General features: G+C 43.4%; 1 protein-coding gene across 1 annotated transcript; it reads left to right on the forward strand.

The window, feature by feature from the left end:
• Window positions 1-4,389: 4,389 nt before the first annotated feature.
• Window positions 4,390-18,905, forward strand: UBE2Z (ubiquitin conjugating enzyme E2 Z). Its single transcript, XM_069064341.1, has 7 exons — window positions 4,390-4,718; window positions 6,379-6,451; window positions 7,831-8,018; window positions 10,141-10,252; window positions 11,955-12,067; window positions 13,768-13,858; window positions 16,776-18,905. The coding sequence occupies exons 1-7, from the start codon at window positions 4,405-4,407 to the stop codon at window positions 16,944-16,946; spliced, it is 1,062 nt and encodes a 353-aa protein (XP_068920442.1). The 5' UTR covers window positions 4,390-4,404; the 3' UTR covers window positions 16,947-18,905.
• The last annotated feature ends 331 nt before the right edge of the window (window positions 18,906-19,236 follow it).

Raw genomic sequence — 19,236 nt, forward strand, 5'->3', positions numbered from 1 at the left:
GTTCTGGGTGCAGGGGCCCTAGCCAGGGATTTTTTTTTCAAGCTTTTTGGAGGGCATTTAGGGTTAAGTTGACTTGCCCAGGGTCACATGGCTAGTTTTTGTGTTAAGTGTCTGAGGCCAGATTTGAACTCAGGTCCTCCTGACTCCAGGGCCGGTGCTCTATTCACTTCACCACCTAGCCGCCCCTAGGAAATTTTTTTTTTTTAAGCAATAGGGGTTAAGTAACTTGCTCAAGGTTACACGACAAGTTATTTCTGGGTGTGGTGCTGAGTATCTGAGCCTGGATTTGATCCCCAGGTCATCCCAATACTGGAGCTGGTGCTCTTACTCGCTGAGCCACCTGGCCACCCCTAAGCAATTGGGGTTAAGTAACTTGTTCAAGGTTACACAGCCAGGTGTTTCTGGGTGGGTGCTAAGTGTCTAAGCCCAGATTCCATCCCCAGGTCATCCCAACACTGGAGCCAGTGCTCTTACTCGCTGTGCTACCTGGCCGCCCCATGGAATTTTGTTTTTTAACAACAGACAATGTTGGGGAGGCAAAACAAAAACAACAACACAACAGCAGACAATGTTTAAGTATCTGTGTCTAAGCTTGTGTCTTAGGATTTTCTCTGGTGTCATTCATATAGGCTGTGGTGTCATTTTCTGGCTCTAGGAAGAGGTAACCTTTTATATTTACCCGTTAGCCAGACTTCCAAGGAGGAGTTACAGTAGGCTGTACCTAAGAAAGGTCAGAAAAGGATTTAGCCCTCTGCTAAACTAATCCAGCTCTTAGTGAGCTGGACAGCTGCCTCAGAGGCTTGCCAGGAGCCCTGAAAGACCACACCCAGTGAAATAGCTGTCACCTCTGAATGGGTGTAGGCTTTTTCTTGGCAATTTCCTTGAGATCTTCAAGCCTCCTCATAGAAACCTCCTCCAGGGAGCCAGTCGGGATGGTAGGGAGAATGGATAGGCTTCTAAAAAGCTTGGATTCAAATTGCAGTGAAGACCCAAGGCCAAGGGGAAATCAAACTGGGACAGGATGCATGCTAGTGCACTTTCATTTAGCAGTTAAGAAACCATCCTTACTAAATGTCAATCCTACTTACCCTGGGCTATGGTATCTGGATAGACACTGAGTTTTTCTTCCAGGAATGGATGCGGAGGATTCCACTGAACCGTCCACCTGCCCTTACCTAGTCAGTCTTGTCACCAGTGGCATGCATTCAAGATACCTAGAGCTGGGAGCCTGTGGAATGAAAAAACACTGTTCCTGGAGTCAGAAGATTGGGATTCAAATCTGGAATCCCAGCCTATGAAACCAAGAACAAGTTATCTTCCAGCATCTTATTTCCTTAACTGAATCCCATTTTTAAAAAGAAGAATAGTGCTGGTCCTTTACTGGTCCTTTACCCTAGAGGGTGATAGTGAAAATGGCTAGTCCTTTGTATGCAAATATGGGGTATAATTTTTTTATTTTTTAAAATTTACTTGTTTATTTATTTTTAGTTTTCAACATTCATTTCCACAAGATTTTGAGCTACAATTTTTCTCTGTCTTTCCTCTGCCCCCACCCCAAAATAGCAAGCCTACTGAATACCCCTTCCCCCAATCTGTTATCTTTTATATCCTCCCCCAGTACCCTCCCAACTTTCTAGTAGGGCAAGATGGATTTCTATACTCCATTGCCTGTATATCTCATTTCCCCGTTCCATATAAAATAACAAAAAAAAAATTTAATATTTGTTTTTAGAACTTTGAGTTCCAGATTTCTTCCCTTCTTCCCTCCTCATCCACCCTCACTGGGAAGATAAGCAATTCAATATAGGTTTTACATGTGTAGTTAATGGGTATAATTTTTTAATTAATTAATTTATTTTTCATTTTCAACATTCATTTTCACAAATTTTTGAGTTACAGATTTTTCTCCGTCTTTCCCCTACCCCACCCCAAAACAGCAAGCCTACTGAATACCCCTTCCCCCAGTCTGTTCTCTCATATCCTCTCCCGTCACCCCCCCCCCCAACTTTCTAGTAGAGCAAGATGTATTTCTATACCAATGGGGTATAATTTTTTTTGAAATTAATTTATTCACTTTTATTTTTATTTTTAAAATTTATTTGTTTGTTTCCTTTTAGTTTACAAGATTCAATTCCACAATTCCTTGAGTTTCACATTTTGTCCCCCTCCCTCCCCTCCTCCCCCCATGTCGGCATATAGTCAAGTATAGGATCTGTAAATACTTTCATATTATACATTAGTCAGGTTATAAAGACAGATTGTATCAGCTGGAATGAAAAATGGTAAAGAGGACATAAAACCAAATAAGAGAAGGAAAAAGATCAGGTATTTTGCTTCCACCTGGATATAAACTCAGTTCTTTCTAGTTCTTTCTCTGGATGCACATATTTCTCTCCATCATGAGTCTTTTGGGATTGACTTATATCACTGCATTTCTGAGAAGAGTCCAGTCTATCAAAGTTGGTCATCACACATACGTTGTGTCTGTAATTGTGTACATATTTCTCCTGTTCTCAGCATCTTCTTCTCACTCAGCATCAGTTTGTATAAGCCTCTCCAGGTAAATATGAAGATCGTCTGCTCCTCGTTTCTTATAGCACAATAGTATTCCATAACATGCATATACCACAACTTGTTCAGCCATTCCCCAATTGATGGGCACCCCCTAATTTCCAATTCTTTGCTACCACAAAAAGAGCTGCTATAAACATTTTTGTACATATGGGTCTTTCTCCCATTTCTATGATCTCTTTGGGATATAGCCCTAGGAGTGGTATAGCTGGATCAAAGGGTATGAAAGTATTTATAGCCCTTTGGGCATAATTCCAGATTGCCCTCTAGAAAGGCTGGATCAGTTCACAACTCCACCAGCAATGCATTAGTGTTCCAATTTGCCCACATCCTCTCCAGCATTTGTCATTTTCCTGTTTTGTCATTTTAGTCAATCTGACTGGTGAGATGTGGTACCTCAGAGTTGTTTTGATTTGCATTTCTCTAATCAACAGTGAATTAGAGCATTTTTTCATGTGCTTATAGATATCTTTAATTTCTTTCTCTGAAAACTGCCTGTTCATATCCTTTGACCATTTATCAAATGGGGAATGACTTGTATTCTTATAAATTTGACTCAATTCTTTGTATATTTTAGAAATGAGTCCTTTGTCAGAGACATAGGTTGTAAAGATTCTTTCCCAATTTCCCACCTCCTTCTTAATCTTGGTTACATTGGCTTTGTTTGTACAGAAGCTTTTCAATTTCATGTAGTCAAAATTATCCATTTTACATTTTATAATGTTCTCTAATTCTTGTTTAGTCATAAAGTCTTTCCCTCTCCACAAGTCTGATAGGTAAACTATCCCTTGTTTTAAGAGACTGCTTACAGTATCAACCTTTATACCTAGATCATGCACCCATTTAGACTTGATTTTGGTATATGGTGTTAGATAATGGTCTATGCCCAGTTTCTGCCATACTATATTCCCAGCAGTTTTTGTCAAATAGTGAGCTCTTATCCCAAAAACCAGGGTCTGGGGGTTTATCAAACAATAGATTACTATGGTCATTGACTTGTGCCTAATCTATTTCTCAGCCAGTAATGGGGTATAATTTTTAAGAGTTCACACTGATATGCTAATGTGATGGAGGGAGGGTTACAAAGAGAAGAGGCACTGAACTAGCTCCCAGAAGGGCCCAAAGAAATCCCACCCCATAGTCCTAGACAACTAGATCTTTATCCTGCCACTATAGATAAGAATGTATCCCATTTAGAGATACAAAGAATAGGGTGTGTGTGGAGGGTGGGGTGAAATGGGATATAAAATTCTCATTCCTCCCCCATTCTCTCTTTCCACCACCACCATCAAAAATATCTTAGCATCATAAGATTATGACCATTAGATCATAAACATCATAAGAACTGAAAGGGGTCTTAGAGATAATTTGATCCAATCGTCCCATTTTGCAGATAGGGAAACAGGTCCAGAAGGGTACCAAAGACTGTGGGTTTTCTTTTGGTGAATGCTCTAAGACATGAAGGCTAGCTCTGGTCTGAAGGGTTTTTCCTTGACATATGGCACTTAAAATGGATCCAAAGGTGCTGATCCCTCCTTTCCCCTCCCAGGGACTTCAGACTTGAGTCTTAATCCCCGAAGAGCCAAAGGAATGCCTCCGCCCAGCTCGGAGTCCCCGGTCCCTCCGCCCCTCCCATCCTGGAGGACCTCAGGTGGACACTCTTGCCCGGTGCTTCTCGCTGGTTGGGGTTGGGCGGAGTCTGTGGGGCCCGGCCGGGAAAGCGGAGGGTGGGACACTCTGGCCCGGCTCTCGGTGGTGCGGGGGCGGAGGCGGAGGGAGCGGCCGCTCTGGCCGGCGGACTCGTTGGCGTGGAGTCCCGGAAGCGGAGCGGTGATGGCGGAGAGTCCGACTGAAGAGGCGGCGACTGCCGGGGCCGAGGCTGCGGGGACCCCGGGCCCGGGAGCGGGCGGCGGCGGCGGCAGCGGCGGCTTCGGGCCGCCGTTCCTACCCGACGTGTGGGCGGCGGCGGCGGCGGCGGGCGGTACTAGCGGGCCGGGCGGAGGCCTAGCCCCGCTGCCCGGGCTCCCGCCCTCGGCCGCTGCCCACGGGGCCGCGCTACTCAGTCACTCGGCCTTCTGGGACCCGACGCTGAGCTCGGACTGGGACAGCGAGCGCGCCGCGCCGCAGTGCCTGCTGCGGATCAAGCGGTGAGTGTGGCCGAGCGAGGGCCCGCCCGGCCCGGCCCGCCGCAGCCGCCGCTCCCCGCCGGCCCGGTCCCGGCCCCGGCCTGGGGGCCTCCCGAGCCCCTCTCCCAGGCTCCCCCATTTCCGATCTTACCTTTTTCTCCTTCCGCCCCTTCCACCTTCCCCATATGTGGGCAAAGAGACACCGCAAAGATTCGCAACCGCCGAGCCTTTTAAAAGGTCCCCCCCAGTTTTCCCGCTTCTGCCCTCCAACTCTTTCTCCAGTCCATACTTTCCCCTCAGCTCTTCTCCCCACATTCCCTCCTAATCTCCCTTTCTTTCCATCTAACTCCTCCCTCCCACCCAATTCGCGTTCCTCTCTTCCCTCCTGTCCTCTCCCCTCCTTTCTCCCATCATCTCTCCTTCCTTTCCCCTTATCTTCCCTCCCTTCCCCCCCTTTCTTCTCCCCAATGTCCCTCCATTGCCCCGTTCTCTTTTACCTTCCTTATACTTATTTCCTTTCGCCCCTCTTTCCCTTTAAGCCTTCTCTCCCCTCCTTTCTGTTCCTTAGCCATCCCCTACCCCATCCCACACTTTTCTTTTTTCCTGGATCTTCAGTTCTCTTACTGCAGGTATATACTATAGGAAGGGGCTACAGCGTTTCCCTCTGCTTTTGTTCCTGGAGGACAGCCTCCAGTCCTGCAACTTTTTGTCCTATTAAACTATTCCTTCTCCCTCCTTCTTTCCCTGGCCAGCTCTAGCCCTGTTATCCAGAGATCCCTAGGCTCAGTATCTTGTAAGTTGATGGCACATAAAGACTTTTTATTCTACCAATGGAACCCTCTCTCCCAACCTTAGAAATTAACTTCCCATTCTTTACCTTTGTAACTTCTTAATCAAACCTCCAGCTATCATTTATCTTTCTGCTCCCTAGGTTCCTATACTCTTTAGACCGAATCTTTATTTTAGTTCCTTCTCAATTAGGGGTGTTTCACCTGGGGTGTTTCATTTTGGCATTAACCTCAACTGCCCCTAGTTCTGGAATGAGGCCCAAGGAGCCACTTGTAGAAGTCCTCATATTTAATCTTCCTAGTGTATAAAAGCAATCCCCCCCCCAATATTTCTTCCTAAAGATAAATCTCTGTGTTTCATTGTTTCATTCCATTGGTCTGTTTCCTGAGCAGACTATGTCTAATCTCATCGCCCACCCTACCTCCTAAAAAGATTCTCTTCCCATACTCATTTTTGTTATAAAATGAGCATAGTAATTTAGTTGTATCTTTTGGAATTAATTGCTTTTCTTTACATTCAAATTTACTTTTTAGTTGGTAATATTTTATTTAAAATTTATCCTGAATTTTTTAGCATCTGGAAATTTTGGGGGGTGTGCAGTAAATGAATTGTCATTTTAATAGATGTTTTTCACACTGATTTCTGATACCATTGTAATCTCCCAATTTCCTTCCCCTTACCTCCCCCTGATGAAATAGTGCTCCTTTTGATAACACTTGGTTTTCTGCTTCCTTCCCATGTATCCAATCTGAGAATGCCTGGCCTGTGAGCCAATGCAAACACTTGTGGTACCACGCACTTAGTTCTGACTCCTCTTCCCATTGATATCAGCAGCTATTTTGCTCAAGGGCTTTCCCACCTTTACCCCTACTTCCCCTTTGTTGTTATACAGGGATATCATGTCCATTTATAAGGAGCCTCCACCCGGAATGTTTGTTGTGCCTGATCCCCTTGACATGACTAAGGTAGGTGATTCCTTTGGGGGGGATGAGTGCAGCCTTCTTTTCCCTTGACCTTCAGATAGATAAATATTGTTGTCTGTCAAATTCAGGGAGGATTGGAGGCCAGTCTCTGCCAAGATTATGGATATGTTTAGAGTCTTGACTAGGTTACCATTAATTATGCCTGGTTTTGTATACTCTCCTACAACATCAACATCAGTAAATATTTATTATTTTCCCTGCTGGATACAACATAATATACTAGGTATAGGGGGCTACAAAAGTTAAAACAGCCCATGTTCTGAAGAAAGGACCCTGAAACCTTAGTGAGTCTAACATCTAAGCCTAAAATCCCCAGGCATATACCCTTTGGCTCCTCTGCTTTTCCTAGCCCCACCCTGGGAAAGTAGATTCACACCTAAACCTTTGTCAGGCCAAAATGAGTTGCTTAAAGAGCACACTTTTGCTTTTATATTGCCTGAAGCAAAAATTCTGCCTGTAAATTGTTAGTATGGTCTTAGCTACTTTGAATAAGCTTGGCTTTTAAATTGATTTTTTTTTTTTTGTCTTTAATGTGGTTGAAAATGTTTTTACTGGCATACCTTGTTCCTAGTAAAATGCCAGAGATCTTAGCTACATAGCCCTTTAGGTCCCTGAATTTGTGCCCTGTTCACACCAGCAGAATTTGCTATTTAACATGATCCTAGGGGTGTGGTTTGGGGGAATCACTTGGGCAGTGTTTGGGTCCTATGGGCACTGTATTAAAGTTCTATGGGCACTGTGTTAAAGTATTCCTCCCCTTGATTTCCAAATTCTCAACAGATGCTTTTGAATGTTAGTAAGACATTTAATTATTTTAGTCATAACAGTATGTGAATCTGATATAAATTTGAATTCCCACATCTAGGGAAGGAGAAATTGGCCATTAATTATGACTAGATTATAGAAATCCCCATTTCTGAAATTGAAGGTCCTTTGAAGACCCATTTGTATAATGCTGCTGTATGGTCTTCCTCTTTACAACCCTAGCCCCTAACTCCCCCAATTTGATCAACAATAGAGGAAGCTGATGACTTAGCTATCTATCTCACCTTCACATCTATCACTGACCTTTTAAAGCATCCAACTCCTGTCTTCCATTGACACTGCCCTTTAGCTCAGGGAAATGAAGCAGAATTTTGTTAAAAGTTCTAGGTAGAATTTCTGCCTGTAAGGGAACTTTTCTATATTCCTGGGAAGTTTCATAAATGAGAACAGGGTACATGTACGATAGGATGGGGTTACAAGAATATAAGGGATCCTGCCCTTTGGCATGTGCAGTGGCATGGGCATGGGAGGGTTTGTGGTGGGGACACTGCCACACAGTTTTGAGATGGTGCGCAAGATGGGCTTTTGTTTTGCAGATTCATGCATTGATCACAGGCCCATTTGACACTCCTTATGAAGGGGGTTTCTTCTTGTTCGTGTTTCGCTGTCCTCCAGATTATCCTATCCACCCACCACGGGTCAAACTGATGACTACCGGCAATAACACAGTGAGGTTTAACCCCAACTTCTACCGAAATGGGAAAGTCTGCCTGAGTATTCTGGGGTAAGAAGAGACTTCCAATTAGCTGAGCTGGGAGCCAGAGACTTTTGCAGGCTATTTTAGGTTGTAGATATCTATTCTCTCTCTCAATAAATGGTTGTGATTTTTTTTTCTTTTATAGTTAGGTTAAAAGTTGCATCTGAAATTGGAACCATATCAGATCTCAACTAAGCACATAAAAGTTCTGGGCTCATCTTGTTGTTTGGGGACTGTCAGTCCCGATCTCATTTCTCAATGTTGAGTCCCCATCCTTGCCCTGAGAAGGTTAGATATCCAGAAAGATTGTATAAAAAAAAAATTCTGATGAGGACCTAGGTTCAAATCCTGCCTCTGATTGATGCTTACTGTCTGCATGTCTTGGGCTTTAGTTTTCCTCACCTGTAAAATGGACTAGATGACCTGAGGTTCCTCCCAGTTCTAGATCTTTTTACCTTTGTTGCAGATATAAAGAGTTTTGAAGGGTTCCTTTTTATTTGGGGAGTCAGGAGAGTGGGAAAATTGAAACTCCTTTGTCTCTTCCATCCCTTCCTGTGACTTGAAACCAGACCCACCGTCAGGCTTGTGTGGCAGTTGATCCTGGGAGCCACATAGTATTGAGCCAGTGGCAAGACCCATTTTTAAAAATCCTTCAGAGACTCAGAGTGGGTAATGCTAGTAGAGTCTGGAAGAGGAAGGACTTAAAGAGACCTATTATGACAAAATAACAAACCCCAAGGGAAAAAAACCTGTGCAAATGGAAAAGATAATCCATAATAGTGAGTAATCCAAAAATTGTTTCTTTTTTAAATCACTTTCCTGTAAGTGTAATATGGACATTACTTTCTGGTTACGTTTTGCTCTGGCCAATGCAAACATTCCATGAGCTGACACCAAATGATAGCAAAACCAGGGGAAGGAAAAGGATACAGGATGGTTAGAAATTGTTGGGTCTGGGGAGAGACCAGCCTGAGACTGGAAATTTGTTAAAGAGAATCCACAAATTCCCATTAAGTTCAGGAGTTAACTGTATTATTATAATAAACTTTTTTTCTGACTTTAACTTATTTATTGACCAGGGACATTTAATCATGGAAGAATCTACTTTGTTCCAGGGTCATGAGTTTCTTGGTATATAAAGACCAGGAATTGAGGATGGTTTTGAAATGGGATTGCCAAACTGAGAGTCTAGAAAGAGAGCAATGCTGGTGGAGGGGGGGCAGGGTGACTTTTGAAACCAGCAATTTTGATGAGGCTAATGGGAAGAATCAACTTATATTTTTTCTCATGAGTACGACTGAAAAAGGAAAGTGGTCATGAAGCTTGTGTTTATGCCCCAGCCTCAGCACCTTTCTTTGCTTTGTCAGGCTAAAACAAATATTTTTTCTGTCACTTCTTATTTCTGCTGTCATCTCTGCCCACTGGGCTGTAATCACACAGGTTTAGCTGGCCAGGCCCCTATGAAGGAAAGGGAAGTCTTTACTTGTTCTTCCCATCCAATTGGAAAATGCTCTTGTACATTACTATCTCTGTGAGTCTTGGAATCTCTCCCCTTAGTCTTTTCTCATTGCTTGCCATGGCTCTACAAACCTCAGAGAACCTGATACTCCCCAGGTTCCAAGTGTGGAACAGGAACCCAGATGTGCCTGTGTTTTTGGCTCCATCAACCTCTCTGCAGCCTCACCACTGCCAAGAGGTCTGTACACTTCTCCACTTCTCATTCCTCCCCCAAAAAAAAATCGACTCTTCATATGTGATTCTTTTCCAAAGTATTCTGAAGAGTATTTACTAACTTTGACGTTGATTACCCTTGGAGGCATTTTCTAATTGACCATATTTCCAAGTTAGTCTTTCCTTCTGTAGCTCCAGTTAAATCAGATTCTCTTGATCAGGTAAAAGCCCATTAGAGTTATCCTGTCTGGTTTCCCCTCTTTTTTTTCCTTTGACCTACTTTTTTGCCTTGAGATTGACTTAACTTCCTTTTGAATTGGGGTAAGATGGTGGCTGGGAGATTCTAGATTGCTAATAGTGAAAGAGAAAGATTGAGTCTTGCTTTCAGGCCCCTAGTATTTTTGTACTGGCTTGAAGGAACCATACCGGTCTTCCCCAGCTTCACCTTCTTCCCTTCCCCCTTTGCTGTGTTTTGCAGTACTTGGACTGGCCCTGCCTGGAGCCCAGCCCAGAGTATCTCCTCCGTGCTTATCTCCATCCAGTCACTAATGACTGAAAACCCTTACCACAATGAACCTGGCTTTGAGCAGGTAAGCCAGACTTCCAAGGGGGAGACATTGAGTACTTTTAATGAGCTTTATGGAATCTGAGACCTTAAGAGGGGAGGATCTTTTGTCTTGTTCTAGATGCATAATGTTGTCTGCTGCCTTCTGGGAGAGTAGGTCTAACTGCATTAGAAAAGGGGGCAGTTGACATGTTAGTAGATTTGGGTCTGGCGATATTTTTAGTTTTGGACACCTTAAATCTCCCAGTGAAGATACTGAGATATTCATTAGTAAGTGTGACAATAATGAGATCTGTGTAATGTGCTTTCAGTTAACTTACATAAATTCTAGATAGGAGTTTACTTAGTAAAGGCATTTGGAAGATTAGTTCAGAGTCTTTGGGGGATGATTGTCTATGCCCAATGGATTCATGTCTGTACTACTCCTGGCACAAGCTTGAGGTGTTCCCCAGGATTTATACTGAGTTAGGTCCTCTATTTTGGACCTTTGAAGCAACTTTATCTCCTACAGTTTATCTCCTGCAGAGTTTATCAGCAAGTTTATCTACTGCAGAGCCAAAAGGATCATTAACACGTGTGAGAGTGAGTGTGTCTACACTATGGACATGTGTTATTTATTACCACCAAAAATAAGGTCAGATAACATGCCTAAAAGATGCCAAACCAAATTAGATTATTTAAAGATTTGAATTAGCATCATCCAAATTAAAGGGGATTCCTAGACTATTGGCTATTTAAGAATGAAATAAATTCATTCCCTATCCTGAGGCAGAGAGGTATCACATTTCCTAAATAGCACCATTCTGCCCCAAATTACCCTGGCTTGTCCGATTTCAGAGGAAGAAAATTGTGGGATGGACCCTATTGTATTAGTTGTAGCTGTTTGGAGATTGGGGTATCTTTCCTACTTTAGGAAATGTGGCTTTGTAGCAAGGTTTGGGACATTTTATAGCACCTCTAAACCTATGTGACTGAGACTGGAGCTGTCCCAGTGGTTTTTGTTTTTTTCCCCCAGTCAGAAGTGGGTCCTCCTGTATGATAAAAGAATTATGGAAAAAAAAAAACTTCCCCACTCATGTCCACCCTGTAGCACTCTGGGCCTGTATTTGCCCAGACTTCCAGATGGATATTTCTGATAGGGTCCTCTTGGTAGATTTGCAGTAGTGTTATCTGTGGTTAGCTATTTGCCATTGACTTCCCTTCAATTTAAAAAAATAATAGGAATTAGAGACTAACTTGAATGGGCATCACTATCCATGTCCAGTAATAGATCCTGAAAATATGGAAGAGAGCTGGCAAGAAACTTCTTGCAGTTCCTGCCATTTTAGCCTCTGTGAGCTTAGGCCCTAGGGTTCTCTGTGTGTCCTTGGGCACCAGGACAGGGCAACAAAGTTGACCTGATTTGTTGACCCAAATTGCATTGAATTAAATCCCCCTCTAGCCTTTACCTGGCAGTCCTTCAGCCTGAGATGGGAGCCCAAGATGGCTAAAGAAGTTTTGTTGGGTTTATACCTAGCATGTGTTCCACTGTTAGGGAATTTAGTAACAATGGTACAGTACAGTGGAGAAGGCAATAGTTTTTATATGTAAAAATGCAACCTGCCTTGCATCTTCTGTCTTTACCTGTTCCTGACATGCAGTGCTTTCTTCCTTGTCCTCACTCCCTGAAACTTCTATTGTTTAATATGTATGCCTTGAGTATCAACGCCATTTGTTTTTCACCACAGGAGAGACACCCAGGAGACAGCAAAAATTACAATGAGTGTATCCGGCATGAGACCATCAGAGTGGCAGTCTGTGACATGCTGGAGGGAAAATGTCCCTGCCCTGAGCCCCTAAGGTACATGACAAAGAGAGTGACTGAAAGTAGAGGGGGTGGGGTTGGAGGACCTCAGTGATGGAATGAGAGTCATAGGTCCTCAATATGCAGAACATTCTTGTAGTGGGCATAGGAAAGGAAAATATAAGTCAACAAGCATTTATAAAGTACCTACCAATGCCTGGCATTGGGCAAATTGCTGAGGATACAAAAATAGCCCCTGTTCTTAAGGAGCTCACAGTGTAATGGGGGAGGTAACTTGCAAACAAGCAAGATAGATACAGATTACTTGGAGATAATCTCAGAGGGCAACTAGGTGGTACAGTGGGTAGAATGCTGGACCTGGAGTCAGGAAGATTCATTTTCCTGAGTTCAAATCTGGCCTTAGACACTTCCTAGCAGTATGACCCTGGGCAAATCACCTAACCCTGTTGGCCTCAGTTTCCTCATCTGTAAAATTATCTGGAGAAGGAAATGGCAAATCACTCTAATATTTTTGTCAAGAAAACCCCAAATGGGGTCACAAAGAGTCATATACGACTGAAGAACAACAATCTCAGAGGGAAGGTATTAACATTAAAGAAGATTGAGAAAGATCTCTTGCACAAAGTTAGATTTTTACCTAGGACTTGAAGCCAGGAGAGGGAAATGAGGAGGGAAAGCATTTCAGGCATGAGGGACAGCCAGTGTAAATTTAATCAGAGATGGGGAGTATCTTGTGTAAGCAGTAACAGCCACAGAGGTCAGCATCGTTGGATCGTAGAGTAAGGAAAGGGCCAGGTTATAAAGGGCTTTAAAAGCCAAACAGGATTTTATATTTAATCCTGCAGACAACAGAGGGAGCCACTAGAGTTTACTGAATAAGGGAATGATGTCACACTGTTGTTTTAGGGAGATCACTGTGATAGTTGGCCAACAGCCTATTGAGTAGTCCAGGTGTGAGGTGATGAAGGTGGGAACTAGATGGTGGTATTATAAAGGATATTTTTTTGTATCCCTGACACCTTGTGTGCATAGTAACTGGTGCTTAGTAAATACTTATTGAATTAGAATGGACAAAGAACTTATATTAATGAAAAACATTCAGGAACAGTTAAAAAGCATTATAAAAGTAGGTGAATAGCATGCAGGCTATTTGTAAATGTTGGGACAGTTTGGAAAAAAGTGTGATCCGAAACTAGGGACTAATCAAGAAAAACTTCGGGGGTGAGGGGTGGGGGACAGGGTCAGGAGGGATATTTGTGAAAGAAGAGGTAAGCTTTTTTTGCAGAAATGGGAAGATGATGAGTATGGAGCATTGTATATATTCTCATACTTGGTTGATATGTTGATGGTTTTGCAGAGTTGCTTTTTTTCTAAACTCCATGTTACAAGGAATAGCTTGCAGGGGAGGGAGAAGGGATATTTTCAGACATGAATATATTCATTTTTAAAAGCAGAGGTAGTAGTGAATAAGCTTGGGATGGGCAACAGAAAACAGATTGAGTTCAGGTTTCCTTGCTCTTCATGGTTGGAGTCATTCCAGTGACCACACTGCTTGGGAAGTTAAGATACTTACCGCGTATCTTGTCCCAGTGGCCCTTTTGCCAAGGGCTAAGGTAGAAAGTTAGAGTATATGTTGAATCTAGCTGTAAGTGAGGAAACAGGGCTAGTGTGGGCCTTGCAATCCCTTCTCTGTCATTCTGCAAGCCTGTGACCTTTTGTTCACCTTTGCCTTCCAGGGGTGTGATGGAGAAGTCCTTTATGGAGTATTATGACTTCTATGAGGTGGTGTGCAAAGACCGACTACACCTCCAAGGCCAGACAATGCAGGTAGAGCAGCATTTTGGGCGTGAGTGTGGGAATGAGATGTGAGAATGGGGCAGGATGGAGAGTGGGGCACAACTGAACGGGATGAGGAGGTATACTGACCAACTGGGGATGGCATCAGTCTCCTGGCTAACTGAAAAGGATGGAGAAGTAAAAGGACTTGGGAGAGAAGGCCTGGAGGGAGACACTGTATAACCCAATTCAGGTGTTTGAAGGAATGGTGGTTGGATGTTGTTCTCTGATGGGGAAGAAGCTGCTTAATGTAAAAGATTACACTAGATGAATAGAGGAACTCAGCAGTCCAAACCCAGGTGACTGAGAGGGCATTTGAAACACTTCATTGAAAAATCTCTCATCTCTGAAGTGTTTTGGTTGGTCTGAGGCTGAGGAATGGGATAGATTTGATGGCTTGTTAAGGCTTTTTTCTAACTCAAAAGAGTATTTTGCAACTGCTTGGGTAAGTTTCTTCCTTCCTTTTGTCCTCACCAGTGGAGAGATCAGGAGGATTGTGACAATTTGAAACACTCATGTATTAGAAATATCAGATGTTCTCTTGACCGAGGTGCAGCTCTTGGTGAATGTCTTTCACTTGCTCCAGGATTCAAGTGTCAGGGTATAGTTAGGACTATATTGCTTCCTGTTCCCATTTCTACTGCATCCTGAGAAGGGATATGTCCCCAGCATACTTTGCATTAGAAGCTGTAACCTTCATTACTCAGAAGTTCCAGTATCAGTCCTTGGAGGAAAAAACATTTTTTTTTTTACTAGACCTATGATTTCATTCCTTTACCTCTTCTGCAACTTTTTATAGGCTTAAAGAATTGCCTGGGGCACTGAGAAAATTATAAAGGGAGGGCCAGCACCTGGAGAGGTGAATTAGGTGGGAATGAAGCTGAAGTCTGAAGGAAGGAAAGTTTGGAAAATTGAACCGCCTCGAAGCAAGTAGAGAGGAGGCTTTCAGGATGTAACTGGGGAGTGAAAACCAGTTTGTAGTGCCTATAGAAAGCCATAATGGAAAGAGTGGGGGTGGGGTAGGGGTGTATGAGAGGAGCTGACAGAAGTGATTGGATAGCTTTTGGTATAATGTCAGCAGCAAGTCCCTAATTAGTCAGTTATGGAACCTGTCAGTTCCTGTGTGAGATACTTGCACTCTATCCTATTCCATTTCTTCTTTATGGGTGGTCAACTTTTGTCTACTGATTTGGTCCTCCTGCTTTCTCATCCTCTGGAGATTTGAAGCTTATATAAAATAGTTTGTGATTGCTGACTTCAGGTAATAAAGGCAGAATCAAGGATAGAAGGTACTTATATGAGGAAGAATCTTGGCAGGACTGGGTTGGTGGGTCTGCAAATAAGAGACAGGTTTTTTTATTTTCTCAGTGGCTAGGGACATAAGCTTTAAGCATTTTAATAACTAGATAAACTTGAAAAGGCCAGTTATTCTGACTTTCCCTAACTTCAGGAATAAAGGATAATCTTCATCTTTTCCTGGGTATGTTAGAAAAAGTCAACACTCCTGTGCTCTGCATGTGAATTATCTAAAATGATTATGCAACTCCAGTGCATTCTCCCTTTTAGTCCTTTTTCCCTGTTCTTTGCAGTATACATTTAGGAAAGTAAACTCATTTTAATATATGTCTCAGCCAGATATCCCTGGGAAGGTAAGGGGTGGAGGTAGGATGAGGGGGTTGGGTCTTTTTTTTTTTTTTCAAATGCTTTATTAACTTCTGGTTTACATCATTCATTTCTGCCAGATTTTGAGTTACAAATTTTCTCCCTGTTTTTCCTATCCACCGCACCAAAATAGCAGTCCCACAGGATATCTCCTCCTCCACTCTGCTCTCTCCCATATCATCTCCCATACATGCCCCTTCGACTTTTCCAGTAGGGCATGGTGGATCTCTATGCCCCAGTGCCTGTATATCTTATTTCCCAATTACATGTAAAATAGTATTAATAATAGTATATATATATTTTAAACATTTGATTTTAAAACTTTGAATTCCAGATTCATTCCCTTCCTCCTTTGTCACCCACCCTTACTGGGAAGATAAGCAATTCAATATAGGTTGTACATGTGTAGCTAATGCAAAACATTACCATAGTAGTTATATTGTAGAAGACTGACTATATTTCCCTCCCTCCTATCCCACCTCCCACTTGTTCTATTCTCTACTTTGATCCTGTCCCTTTTCAAAAGTGGGTGCTTCCAACTTCCCTCCCCCCCCAGCCTGCCCTCCCTTCCATCATCCCCCCTCTTATCCCCTTCCCCCCTACTCTGTAGGGTGAGATACCCTATTTTGTGTGTATGTCATTCTCTCCCTGAGCCAGATTCAATAAGAATAAGGTTGACCCATTCCCTTTTGCCTTCCTGTTCTTCCCCTCCATTGTAACCATTTTCCCTTGCCTCTTCTGTATGAGATAGTTTACCCCATTCTGTCTCTCCCCATCTCCTCTCATTATATTCCTCTCTCACCTCTTAATTTCACCTTTTAAGTATCATCCCTTCCTGTTAAATTGGCCCTGTGCTCTCTATCTATGTATACCTGTAAACATATATACACACATTCACATATTTATTTATACTCCTGTATACTCTCCAATATAGACATATATATATATTCCCTTCAACTGTTTTCATACTGAGAAAAGTTTCATCAGTTATAATTATCATTTTTCCATGTAGGAATATTAATAGTTCAACTTTGATAAGTTCCTTATGATTTCTTTTCCCTGTTTACCTTCTCAGAGAACACATTCTTAAACCCTAAAAGGAAAAGGTTTTTGTATTGCTTGTAGTTCTTTGTTCTCCTCAGGGAGAGAAGCTTCTGGAGAGCTATTCTGGCTTCCATGGGGTCCCACTATTGTCTCTGATATGAACAATTCAAATATGACTTTTTTCCTTTCTTGTTTCCCTCAGGATCCTTTTGGGGAGAAGCGAGGCCACTTTGACTATCAATCTCTCCTGACTCGCCTCGGGGCAATTCGTCTGAAGGTGCAGGAGAAACACCAGCAGGACAGTGCTGAAATAGACTCTGATAGCAGTTCATCTGAAACAGAGACAGATACGCAGGGGAGCTCAAGGGCCTAGAAGCCCCCCCAGCCCATCCCTGGGATGGAGTGGCACCACATCTCCCTCCAGCCCCAACAGCATCCTGCCTGAGGCAAGAACCAAGGATACTCAGACCCCAGGGTGGGAGTGGGCTGTTGTTTGCAACCTTCTTGGCATCCTGGTACCAAGGACCATTTTCATCCCATGCCTAGGGCCAATCCCAAGGTACTGATACAGGAGAGCCTGGAGCATGGTTCTCTGGCAAAAAACTGACGGACATTTCCACTGGGGCAGTTTGTTGGGGATAGAAGGCAAAGACTGCAACTCCTAGAGGGGGTTGCCCAGAATAGTCAATGGGGATACCAGGAGGGGAGGGCAGGGTCAAGGGAGTGGGGAGGGGGGAAGAAGGGAGGGTGTCACATGACCTGTCCAGGTGGTTGTCTGGGTGTGTCTTTCATTCTTGAAGCTGGGCCTTCCCCTTGCTTAACCCAGCCCAACCTAATGTAATCTCCTGGACCTCATTTCCTGTCTGCCACCATAATTTTGTTTTCCCTAATTTATAGTCACTGTTCTAGACAGACCAAAGAGAAGGAACAGTGGTGGAGTCTGGGCTACTGGTCAGAAAGCTTTACCTAGCACCCAAGCACCTTTCTCTCCTGCTTCTTCCCTTCTTCCCTTCTGCTACCATTAGATGGAGATTTGATTGAGACCAACAAAAGGTCTTTGCAAATCCAGCGCAGGCGCCATGGAAACTGAAAATACTGTTTGTTCCCACAATCACTGATTCTCATGGAAAAGTCCTCAACACTGGCAGCTGCTGTCCATTTGGGGTTAAAACCGTTACGAGTGAACGGTTTCTTCTGAATTCTCATCCAAACAAGGATATTCTTCCTTTGGAGTGACAAGGGGATTGACATTTTTTGAGGAGTGGATTGTCCAACTATTCTCCTTGGTGTTTGCACTCCAGTCTATGGTTCCCTCACAATTTCAAAGTACTTTGGGACCTGGGGAAAGCAGTGGTGGCCAGTAACAGAGAGGAAACAGGACTAAGACTGGAGGACTTTGTTCTGGGCTGTGCACGCTGCCAAACGTTGACCCTTGGCAGGAGAACATCAGAGGGGACTCATCTGCTGGCCGAGTTGGATGCTTGCAGGGCTAGTTCTCACTTTCCCTAGCTTTATTTTAGCTACAAGGATCCTTCTGGCTGGTTAACAGAGAAAGATGTTTTAAGCACTCACTGTAGTGTTGGGCATCTCTCCTCCTCCCTATATTTTGGCTCTGCCCCAGGCTTCCTACTGTATTATGTTTCCTCCAGGGCCATCATCCACACAACTGTCTAGCTAACCCTATGGCTTTTGTCAGCATCCCTAACTACCTGTGAAGGAGAATGACTGGATTCTGTGGAAGAGAGAGGTCAGAGTTTAAAGGGCCTCTGCCTCATGAGTCAGATAATATATACTTTAGATCTGAGGTTCTAGAATAACCTAGAACTATATTTAACCTAAACACTTACCATTGTAGGGGTGGAGCTTATTGGGCAACAGGGGGAGAATTCTTGGGAAGAGATGTAGGCAGGAAAAAAACAGGGTAAAATGGGCTTGGGGAGTAGGAAGAGAACCATAGGCAACCATTAGTCAAGATTGGTTGTTATTCCACTCAAAACAAGTTTCAAGGCTGCTAGTCTAACCAGATGCATAGGTCTGGGATGAGCACTAGACCTGGCCCCAAAACTCCCTTAGTTGAAGCAGGCACAGGGTTGTGGATGAATGTTCTTGGTCTATAGATGCAGTGTTGTCTTTCTGCCATTTAAGTGTTTCTACTTCCAAGCGACAATCCTCCCTGATCCTGCCGTGGGCAGAGCACCTCTGGCATCGTGGCCCAACTTTTATGCTCTAATCTTGAGTTGAGAACATATATGCACAGAAGTCACTCAGAGACATCTTTATATCTGACTGTACATAAATGATTTTTTGTGCAATAAAGTTTGTTTTGGCAGAAGGAGGTTGCTGTGGGTGTGGAAGGGGCCATTGGGACCACCTCAAACAAGTATGGTACCCAGCTGTTGGTACCATGGCATTGTCAGGCACCTGGATAGAGTTTGGAGAATAAAGCAGAACTGGAATGTTAGGCTACATGGGCAAGGGGGAATCTATCACCATAATAGAAGTTGCTTTCTTTGAAGATGATGCAGAAATCCATTAAATCGTTGGGGAGCTGTGGAGTATTGTTCTTGGGAGGACAGACTGGGGGGAGGGGCGGTGCCCGTGAGTGAACCAGTTAGCAGCTATTAGAATCTTCATCTGAGACTGGTTCTATTCCTTGAGGATAT

Source organism: Petaurus breviceps, unplaced genomic scaffold (genome assembly GCF_028583685.1).
Source record: "Petaurus breviceps papuanus isolate PSGF00001 unplaced genomic scaffold, PetGlider_PUasm1.0 90630, whole genome shotgun sequence".
NCBI lineage: Eukaryota > Metazoa > Chordata > Mammalia > Diprotodontia > Petauridae > Petaurus > Petaurus breviceps.